This window comes from Clarias gariepinus, chromosome 27 (assembly GCF_024256425.1).
Source record: "Clarias gariepinus isolate MV-2021 ecotype Netherlands chromosome 27, CGAR_prim_01v2, whole genome shotgun sequence".
NCBI classification, from domain to species: domain Eukaryota; kingdom Metazoa; phylum Chordata; class Actinopteri; order Siluriformes; family Clariidae; genus Clarias; species Clarias gariepinus.
This window is the reverse complement of record NC_071126.1, coordinates 3,036,493-3,047,592: the sequence shown is the minus strand read 5'-3', so window position 1 is coordinate 3,047,592 and position 11,100 is coordinate 3,036,493. Positions and strand designations below refer to the sequence as shown.

General features: G+C 35.9%; 1 protein-coding gene and 1 non-coding gene across 2 annotated transcripts; one reads left to right on the top strand and one right to left on the bottom strand.

Moving 5' to 3' along the window:
* Window positions 1-771: 771 nt before the first annotated feature.
* Window positions 772-887, bottom strand: LOC128515461 (U5 spliceosomal RNA). The gene has a single exon (XR_008356668.1). It is a non-coding gene; the product is annotated as a U5 spliceosomal RNA (small nuclear RNA).
* A 5,868-nt stretch (window positions 888-6,755) lies between these two features.
* Window positions 6,756-11,024, top strand: ociad2 (OCIA domain containing 2). Its single transcript, XM_053488524.1, has 6 exons — window positions 6,756-6,976; window positions 8,052-8,136; window positions 8,497-8,550; window positions 8,741-8,788; window positions 10,304-10,457; window positions 10,814-11,024. Exons 1-6 carry the CDS (start codon window positions 6,914-6,916, stop codon window positions 10,890-10,892), a joined length of 483 nt encoding a protein of 160 aa, XP_053344499.1. The 5' UTR covers window positions 6,756-6,913; the 3' UTR covers window positions 10,893-11,024.
* Window positions 11,025-11,100: the final 76 nt, after the last annotated feature.

Genomic DNA, 11,100 nt, shown 5'->3' with positions numbered 1-11,100 from the left:
CAGCTGTCTCCCCGTCGGGGAATCGAACCCCGGTCTCCCGCGTGACAGGCGGGGATACTTTCCACTATACTAACGAGGAGCGGATACCCTTCTTTTTAGGCCAGTATATGAATGCAAATGCTATGCTGTTTTTTTTTTTTTTTCAGGAGACATTATTTTAATATTCTACAACATTAAAATAAAGATTATAACATATAATATATGTTTATCTGCGTTTCTTTTACAATGACAAATACATGAAATATGTATCATCTTGTTTATGTAAGCATGTGGTGTGGTAAATATACTAAAAGAAACCTACACCAGCCAAGAGTTAATTTTTTTAAACAAATACGGATGTTTTATTATATTCTTTAGCCACTGCCGCCCCCTGGCGCTGGTTTGTCGCACGTGCAAATGAAATTAATTGTTTTTCGCGAAAACAGCCATTGCCTGCTGGTTCCAATTCTGGATTAAAATGAAAAGGGTTGTGCCTGGAAGGAAATCCGGCGTAAAACCAGTGCCATGTTGATGTGCGGATCAGATGGTCCGCTGTGGTAAACCCTCAAGGGCAGCAGGCGAAAAACTAACATAATTTATAAAGTTATCTATTTTTAACTAGGCCGCTATATTAAAGACTTATTAATTATATATTAAAAGAGTTTTCTGAGAGTTTTAACTGATTTAACAAACATCACATAAAAAAAAAATCTTTAACAGATAGAAAAGGAACACTCCTACACTAAAACACCCTATGCCCATTTGCCACGTCTATCTTTAACCAACATAGGAAGCCCCACCGTAAGGCAGGGCATCAAAAAATTAGTTTATACTCATAATGTTCCTCCCCACGGAAATCTTTAGTAAAAGGCGAAAGATTTATACGATCTGAAGAGAAACAAGAGTGTATTGTCGAGATGAACTCTCGGACTACCACCGCATTCACAACAACAAAAATCCCTGTGATGGCAACGAGATTAAAATATTACTTTAAACATTCGACCTATCACAGGCTTTAAAAATATTTACTATAATTAGTTAAATATTATTCCTATTGTTAGTTTCCCTATGTAACGTTAAACAATCTATGAATTTGATGAAGCTTTTAACACGCAATGCATTGTGGGAATACATTTGTTGCGTCCTGGTTTGGTCACGTGTTTCCCCGGGCTCAGGAACGGCCCTGCCCACGGAGGCGGTTCTCCTGTTGTACAAAAAGAACATGCGCAAACTCGCGCTCCAGGAGCTTAATCCTTTATTATGACGTAACAGACAATCTAAAGACGTTTTTAGGGGGATTAAACCAAAAAATAATTGTAACAATTGCTAATGTATCTTGAATCTAGGTATATTTCTTTATCTGTTGTTTTCTGCTTTCGTTTAAAAATACAATAAAGCAAATCTAAGATAAAAAAAAATAAGACTATTTTTAAGGTGTACATCTTCTTTATTGGGAATTATTCTTGCATAATTAAGCATTATATTATTATTAATATTTCTACTACTAATATATATATAAAAAAATACAAATAACCTGTATTTACAAAGCTATACTTGCTCTATTGTAAAGTTGTACTAAGATTCTAGATATATGTAACTACGTTCAAGAAGATTTTTCTCGCGAAGACGTCATGTTCAAATACTGCCATACTGCGGCAAATAAAACTATTAAAAATTTGTTTTTATTGCAAGTTTATTTCGTGCACGCGCATACAAACGCAGGTTGACGCGGTTTTTTTATGACCTACTGTTAACAAATAGTTGTATTTTACTCACCTTCGTAAAGTACAAAGTCACATAATACAAGTTGCCAACAAACAAGCAAGACACATGAGATGCACTGCTAAGGTTAGCAAAACAGAGAGACTAGAGAGCGAGGCAGAGATGCACTGAAGCTGGCGCATCAGTTTAGCACTGAAAGTATATAGGTTTATCGTTCGCACCAAACTTGGAAAGAAAAAAAGTACAAGTTCAAGTACCTGGCTATTGCTCCTATAGTTCTCTCTCGTCGTCGTCGTGGCGTGTGTACGTCTCCAGAAATATTTTTCTACTACATCCTCTTCACGAAGTTAACATCGACACACGAGCGCAGTGCGGGACCTTGTGAGATTTGCGCGCGCGTTTTCACATGTAATTTTTCACGTTGTTGTCATACCTTTAAATACATTAAATATAGTGGCAAGCAACGATGAGCGGGCCCAAGCACCCTACACCTTCGCCACCCTGGTGCTCCAGAAAGGCAATGGCCACACCTGGCCCATGCATTTAACGGAGAGTGACTGAGTGTGATACCAATACCATTATGACATAATTTTAGAAAAAGGGGGGACGGGGGATTTTATGTTTAGATCTCCAAAAAGCCCCAGATGCTGGAAAAAAATGCATTAAACTATGATGTCACTCAATGTCATGTCACAATATGATGTCGCTCAACATGTCACTCAATATAATGCTACACAGAAAGTTATTAACCACTTTTCAGCATAGGTTTAAGGCAGCTTCACGGGTGACCCGTTTGATACATAAAAAAATCTCTCTACAAATGCTTACCATTTTGCATCCTCAATGTATTGAGATCACATATGCCCGATTTGGCGGCGATAGCATAAATGCCCTAGAAAGAGTGTATCAAATTCTCTTGTATCAAATAGAGTAACAGCAGCAGGTATTGGCAAGAATCAACCAAAAAATAATGCAAAAAAAAAAAAGATTTACAGTTTTCCAGGGAGCATAAAGATAGAGAAGGTCAAGTGGTCAGATTAGTTCAGATTGACTCTATTCCAGGCTAGGAAGGGAAGCACATGAACCAATGCATTCATCATGCATAGTGGCCACTGTACAAGAAGAGTCCAGGTAGTCCAAGTAGTGTATGCTAGAAACAAATAACCAAAGGGCTTTAGTTTGGTGGGACATCAGCAAATTTGGTGGATAATATATATTGATTGATGGATAAATAGTGGACTGATCAAGTTTTAAAGCTACATGTCAACATATAAAAGAAGCCTGATAAAATCTGCATTTGTTAAACTTGGTTTAAGCGTCATAGATTATGAGAATCACAAAGATACGTGGTAGGATGTATAATATTTGTGAAACAGAGTAGAGTACAGTAGTGAGACAAGTAACATATATGGAGTTTTTAGTAAATAAAGGATGGACAAATGGAAGTTTTATCAAAATATTAAACATTTACAATCTTTGACTAGAAATTAATGGGAAATTAAAACAAATATGGAAAATAAGTTTATTTGGTGTGAAGATTTTAATGCACATAGTGCATTAGGGACTAACATCAATAATAAAAGTAGAGTAATAAATGAACTAATAACTGAAATAACTAAAGTAGATCAAAACTGTATTTTGTTTTGGTTATAGAAGCAGTACAAGAATTAATATTAGCGATGGTACAGAGACAGAAATCAAAATCACTATGGTACATGAAATAATTGTTCTTGGAAAGTCCAGATGGAAATGACTGTGGGAAGACTAGCATCAATACCACATTATTAGTAAAATATGTATTATATAGGATTATTACCTATATCAAAAACCATCTATGTACATTGGGTTAATTAGATCAGTATTAGATTATGGGTGTGTTTGGTTTGGCTGTCAATATGGACCTCAAGAAATTAGACTACACTCAATATTAATATTAAGGTTGTGTTTGTGTGCAATTAGAAGATATTCAAGGTCAGGCTTGCAAGTTGAAATGAGAAAAATGCACTACATGCACTACAAATAATTACTGAGTTAATTTGCAGAGATAAGAGCAGGATAGTCCGACACAAGTCACATTAATGCCTTGCTGGATAAACAGAGAGGTATCCTTATGGATACCTGATGGATTCTTATATAAAGGGCAACAGAATAAGGAATATCCCAAGTAGATGTTAGTCCAACCATGCCAGGAACAGAAATCAGTTTATTATGAATTGAGAAATAGTTAAGGCTATGTATTAGTCATTATTCCAATTTTATTCATATCTACTGTATGCAGGGTCCTTAAACAGAAAAGTAAGAATTGGATTCTGTCTACCAGAGTTTATAAATAAAAGCTGGGGTAAGAATCAGTAATGGGTACTGAGTATCTCTGTGCACTGAGAAAATGCTGGCAATTCTGTTAGCAAATAGAGTGGGCTGAAGAAATTAAAGCCTTAATGGGATATGCTCAGATTACAGTTCAACACTAGCCACCTTGAAATACTGTCGTTTAGACAGCAGACCAGATGTGTTAATAGAGATACACCAAATGATATTATAGAGCTCTAATGATGTGGTAAATGTAAAATTTCTATGGTGACGAGCACATATCAGGTTCAAGGGAAACAAGCCGGCTGAAAAATATGCAGAGTCAAATTGAAAACAGTATGTTTTACAGAAATGTCTTTCAGAAATAAAAGCCATAACTAAGCAAGAGTTGAAAGAAATCTGGTAGAAACGGTTGAAGAACAAAAGAATAAATTGATAGCTATACAAAATCCAAAGAAAGATTGTAGTGATGAGAAGCACAAGAAAAAGCAGGAGGGAGGAGATAATAATATCAAGGATAAAGTTTGGGATTACTGGGCCAAACGGTATGCTCTTTAGTTTAAAAGTTTAAAACAGAAAGGTAAGAATTGTGAACAAGAAGAGACTTAGGGTCATGTTTCACTGTCCAAAAGATAGTACTGTATTATGATGCTGACAGGGAGGAGCTTGTACAAAAAAATTAATGGTAACAAAAAAAGAAGGTACGGGTAACAGACCAGATAACAGACAATACAGACAATTGTATAAGCATTTCACTGCCTATCATATTGTGTGTGGTTGTGGACGTAATGAATAAAACTAGCATTTGAATTTGACCTTTTGTCTTAAAATAACAATTGATTTTTGTTATTTTATTACTTAATTCCATATGTGTTATTTATTAGTTTGAACTCTTCAGTATTGTTTAAAATGTAGAAAATAAATCCAAACTTTTGACTGGTACTGGATATGTAATATTCCTGTCATTAGTTTTCATAAGACCATAAGTTTATAAGTAACATAAGTTTATTCATTACGTCCACAACCACACACAATATGATATGCAGTGAAATGCTTATAAAATTGTCTGTAATCTAACAATGAAAGATAGAATAGAATACAAGGATTCCACTACAAAAAAAAGGAGAAATAATTAAATAATTTAAATGAAACTAAATTTCCAATAAAAAGAAAAAAATACAAATTAGAAAAAAAAAATAGGTTGGAATATACACATTTACAAAGTAAAGTCATTTACAAAGTTCATATTATATATATACTAAACAAAAATATAAATGCAACACTTTTGTTTTTGCTCCCATTTTTTATGAGATGAACTCAAAGATCGGAAACATTTTCTACATACACAAAATAACCATATCTTTCAAATATTGTTCACAAATCTGTCAAAATCTGTGATAGTGAGCACTTCTCCTTTGCCGAGATAATCCATCTCACCTCACAGGTGTGCCATATCAAGATGCTGATTAGACAGCATGATTATTGCACAGGTGTGCCTTAGACTGGCCACCTGTAAAAGGCCACTTTGAAAGGTTAAGTTGAATCACAAAGCATAATGCTACAGATGTGGCAAGTTTTGAGGGAGCGTGCAATTGGCATGCTGACAGCAGGAATGTCCACCAGAGCTGTTGCTCGTGCATTGAATGTTAATTTCTTCACCATAAGCTGTCTCCAAAGGCGTTTCAGAGAACATGGCAGTACATCCAACCGGCCTCACAACCGCAGACCACGTGTAACCACACCAGCCTAGGACCTCCACATTCAGCAGGTTCACCTCCATGATCGTCTGAGACCAGCCACTCGGACAGCTGCTGAAACAATCGGAGTGCATAACCAAAGGATTTCTGCACAAAATGTCAGAAACAGTTTAGGAAAGCTCATCTGCATGCTCGCCGTCCTCATTGGGGTCTCGACTTGACTCCAGTTCTTCATCGTAACGGATTTTGACAGATTTGTGAGCAATATTTGAGAGATATGGTTATTTTGTTTATGTAGAAAACGTTTCAGATCTTTGAGTTCATATTTTTGTTCAGTATATATATATATATATATAATTATTGCATAATTCGAATACCTTCAGCATTGTTTTACAATATAGAAAGAAATAAAAAATTGTGGAAGACCATAAATGTATATGTATATACGTACACTATATGGACAAAAGTATTTAGCCAAACCTGCAATGACATAAACTTTAATATGGGGTTTGTTCAGCTTTTGCAGCTAAAACAGATTCCACCCTTGGAAGGCTCACCACAACAATTTGGAGTGCTTTTATTGGAATTCCTGCCCCTTCATTCTATAGAGCATTTATGAGGTCAGGCACTGATGTTAGATGGGAAGGCCTAGCTTGTAATCTCAGTTCATCTTAAAGGTGCTCAATGGGGTTGATGTCAGGGCTCTGTGTGGGCCAGGGAAGTTCTTCCACACCAAACTGTGCACTGTGGCACAGTCATGTTAAAATAGGAAAGAGCCTTCCCCAAACTGGTACCACAAAGTTGGAAGTAAAGCAGTGTCTAGATGTCTTGGTATGCTGAAGCATAAAGATTCACTGAGGATAAAGGTCTGACTGAAACACCCGAATTCAACAATTGCCAGGTTTGGCCAAATAACTGTGCTTATATATTAGATATAGTATGAATGTATTTGTTTATTATTTGGTTTGCACCGATCCACACTCCTCTCCAGTAGGTGGTGGTACTGCTGCACCCTTAAGCCGGCAGTGATGTACACACCCTGCTGGTAGTGCTTTCTTACTACAGCAAACTGTAGGACTTAAAGAATGTTTAAGCAGAGAGACGTAGAGGCAGACATACTGTATTGTTGTTCGTTCCTTTAAAAGAGGTAAGGGTAAGGCAGAAAAGTGAAGTCTACTGAGAGTTCGCATGCTTTAAGGGCAAACATGACGACTGGAGCACAACCAGAGAATGCAGGAGGAGTGAACGCTGGAACAAAAAAAGACTGCGTAAGTACACCAGTCAAGCCACTGTGAGTAACATTGGGAATAGCACACTAGCACTGACTGTGACATTGTTACGAACAAATATCTTTTAAAACTATATTAATGATATTTTGGATTGAGGTAATACATTTTTACCTGCAGGTTCAATGTATTACCTCAAGGTATTACCTCAGGTTAGGTAAAGACTTTGGTTCTGGTCATGTTGTTTGCTGCCTTGTGCTCATGCTTGGAGTTTCATGTTATGATGTAATAGTTGAACAGGGTCCGGGTTCGATTCCCGTCTCTGTGTGCATGGAGTTTGCATGTTCTCCCCGTGCTTGGTGGGTTTTCTCCGGGTACTCCGGTTTACTCCCACAGGAAATCGTAGACACTCGTGCATGTTTTTTTAACACCCTAATCTAATTTTAACTTTAGTCCACTTTGCAGTTGAGATCTTTCACTCCAGCTATAACAATGTCTTTATTTGTGCAAAATTCCACTGTCATGCTTAAACAGGTTTGGGCCAGTTTGTTTTGTTAAAGGGAGAGTGTAATGCTACAGCATACATAGACATTATATGCATACATTTTTATCCATATATATTGCAACATTTTTGTGGAGGACACAATTAACAGAAATTGTAATGTAAGTGTAATGAACAGGTGTCCACATATTTCTGAACATGTAGTGTATCTTTGTTATAAATATTTTCTCACACATTTCTTACTTATTTCCCTAATTTTCTTCGACGACCATTGTTCAAAGAGCTATATAAATAAAATTTAATTGAATTGAAATTGGTTTTTATGCACTTATTTTTAACATTCACGCTTAGATGCTCAAATAAGCCGTCCTTGTGCTCACCTAATTAACACACCACAGAGTAAAGGTTGCAGTCTGCTTTGATCGCTATCATTAATTGTGAAATCTAGGTACAATAGGCTTACAGCATATGAGTTTTATTCCAGTAACAATATCTATGCTTTCCTTAATTTTATTTTAACAAACACTGCAACTGCTCTTTGAGAAATTCCAGACTATTCATATTTTCTTCTAACCTGTTTTTTATTTTTTGGTGGTGGTATATCATTATTTGCAGTGTCCCTTAGGGGACAAAAAATTTCCTAATGATGAGATGAAGAAGATCTGGAAGGAGTGCAAGGAGGAGAGTTTTTGGTACAGAGGTAAGAAAAACACACACCATTGCTTATTACTTAGCTCTCAAAACAGTCAGATTTTATAAAAAAAAAAAAAAAAAGTTTATTCAAATGGTTATTAGAGGCTTACAGCCTTTTTACATTGTAGTTAGACATTGTGACACACTTTGCATGGTGTAATTTGGAAGAGAGAGAGCACGAGATAGCGTGTGCTTGTGCATGTGTGTCATTCTTGTGTAATGGCAGCCAGGTGTAGACTCTGACCTTACTGTAGAACACAATAAATAAAACCCTAAACTTTGTGTGTATTCCTAAATGTACAAATTTTGTAGAAATCTGTATAATTTGGTATCCTCAAACATTAATTTTAACTGTTTTTTTTTTCAGCTTTTCCGCTCTCTCTTGGAAGCATGGCACTTACTGGTGGTCTAATTTACAATGGTAAACTTTGTAGCTTTTCATCAGTTTAGAGACATTCTTTAAGCGGTTCACTGTTTCCTCTGAAGACACGTTGTTACATTTCTAACAAGATTTCCCATTTGTCTGGGGATTTTTTTTTTTCTATTTCTAACTGAACAGATTTGTCGTGTCATTATATTTACACTGTTTACCATGTTTTCCTTTGTGACAGGTGTTTGGAAACAGTCAAAGCGATTTGGTCCGTTCCCTAAACTAGCAGGTAAGTCCTTAGCAAATGGAAATAATGTGGGGGAAAATGTCCATACCTTTTAAGCAGCTTCATAAAGGAACAGATTTCAAAACATAGTATGTAAATAAACTGCTTTTGACTTTTGGCAGACCGCTGCAGTGTGCAATCACATTTGCACCTTTGTACACAGATATTGTGCATTTACACCAGCACGTTTAGGCAGACATAACCACACCCCTGACAGGTTTACCTCAGCCACACCTACCATGTAGGTGATCTATATCCTCACTCAGCAAAGTTTGACCTATAATCTGTTGACTGCTAACAGCAGGAATAACAGAGGGAGGTGGGTTATCAGAGGGAGGGCCTGTAGGCCGACTTTTACACACATACTCACACACATACACACACACACGGAATCATTGCTGTCTGGCTCACAGATTACATAAATTGTCTGAATAAGGGATTACATTTTTGAAAATATATCTACTGTAAATAACTGAGTACTTAAATGGCGGACCTAACGCATAAGATTACCTGTTGCATCAAAAAAGTAATCCAAGTACTCTATTGCAATACTTTGTAACATGTTACACCCAACACTGATAATAATTCTACTTCTTCTTCTTATTATTATTATTATTATTAAGGCTGCACAATTTGATAAAGATGTTTTGATTTCATAAGTTGATGAATTTTTTATTTTGTAGGCTAACACCAATTAATTAGACACATTATCTCATTCAGAGGATGTTTGCTATTATTTATAAATTCCAAATTATAAAAAAAAATATACAAATACTATTTTATACTAGACTTGGATTGCGAGCATAATTTGTTTCGGAAATGGGCTCATATTTTAAAACACTCAAAAATCAAAGCAATTTTCCCCATAAAAAATATTGGAAACTCAAATAATTCATTCCACAGCCCAAAAAATAAGTACATAAAATAATTAATACAAAATGTAAATAAAAAAAACAAAACAAACATTAACCTGCACTTTACCTTTAAAAAAAAAGTAAAATAAATTCCAACAGATAAGTGTTTCCGTTCGTGCGCGCAGGCGCTGTGTGTGTATGTGTGAAGCTAAAGTAAGAGGAGAGTAGGTATTAGCCTCTCCCTTCTCGTCTTACACAGTTACACTTCTTCATCTCTTATTTGAGTTCCACACATACACGGCGAGAGTTAGAGTGTGTGTGTAAAGGCAAGAGGAGGAGGGGTGTGCGCACACAAAGTGTTGGCTGACACACAGAGAGAAAATGAATCTTTTTACCTCTTTAATGACACTTGTTTTTGCTTTACATGTGCTTACACACGTGTGTTATAGTAAACAGTACAAGCGCGCTGTACACTCACATACAAACACTATATGTTTTACGTGCACACACACGTGGTCACAGTGTTATATTAAACAGTACATGCACACATACAAAATAGTTAATGTGCATTATAAGTAAAATTCACTATTTATGATCATGTAACAAGCACTGCAAGAATTTCAGCCATTATAGATGTCAGTGATCTGTCCGTTTTCTTTTTCAGTGGCAGGTATTGTTGGTTATGCAGTGGGAAAAGCTTCATACATGCCCACATGTAGAGAAAAGTTCCGAAAACTGGGACCAGAGTTCGACATAGGCTGTGGCCCAAACTGGGGTCCATGGTTTGGGCCTCCTTTTTCACGATGTTGCAGTCATAGGTGAGTAATAATGTAGAGTTCAACTAGTTTTGAATTTTGAATTTGTAATCTAATTTATTTTTGTTTGTTTAATTTATTTTTGTTTCAAAAAATGGCTTTTTCAGCAATTCCAGCTTTTTCAATAAAATACACAAAAAACACCAATGTCAGAGGTCTCATGCACAAATTTGACTAAATTGATTACACTGTGATACACTTGTACACACAGACAATGTGATGGTGAAAGGTCTTGCTGTTTTTCACCACACATACACTTTTTAAGTAGCACTTTGCTTATACACAGTACAATGGTATGTTGAGTTTATGAACATTAAAACATGGCTTTGCATTACAGAATTCTGATTTTCTTTCCACAGAAAATGCAATCATGTATGCCAGGAGTGTAAGAAACTCGAAGAAGCTGGAGCAGGATCTGTCAAATCTACTCAAAGCTGAGGGAATTAAGTGTAAAGAAAAGTATTCTCAGCTAAATCATTCATTCTTTACATATATCATAAATGATTCATGCAAAATAAAGTGTAGTCTCATCAGTTGTTATCCTATTTTATAATAAAGCTCACAAACTTTTATATGTCTTTATTTGTACATTAAAACATTTAAAATGACATACGGACCAATATTTTTATCAAATTAGAGCGAAAGT

Coding starts and splice junctions, on each gene's coding strand:
- ociad2 (XM_053488524.1), top strand. CDS start 6,914: ATGACGACTGGAGCACAACCAGAGAATGCAGGAGGAGTGAACGCTGGA. Junction 8,137..8,496: donor GGAGAGTTTTTGGTACAGAG/GTAAGAAAAACA, acceptor TTTTTTTTTCAG/CTTTTCCGCTCTCTCTTGGA. Junction 10,458..10,813: donor TCACGATGTTGCAGTCATAG/GTGAGTAATAAT, acceptor TTCTTTCCACAG/AAAATGCAATCATGTATGCC.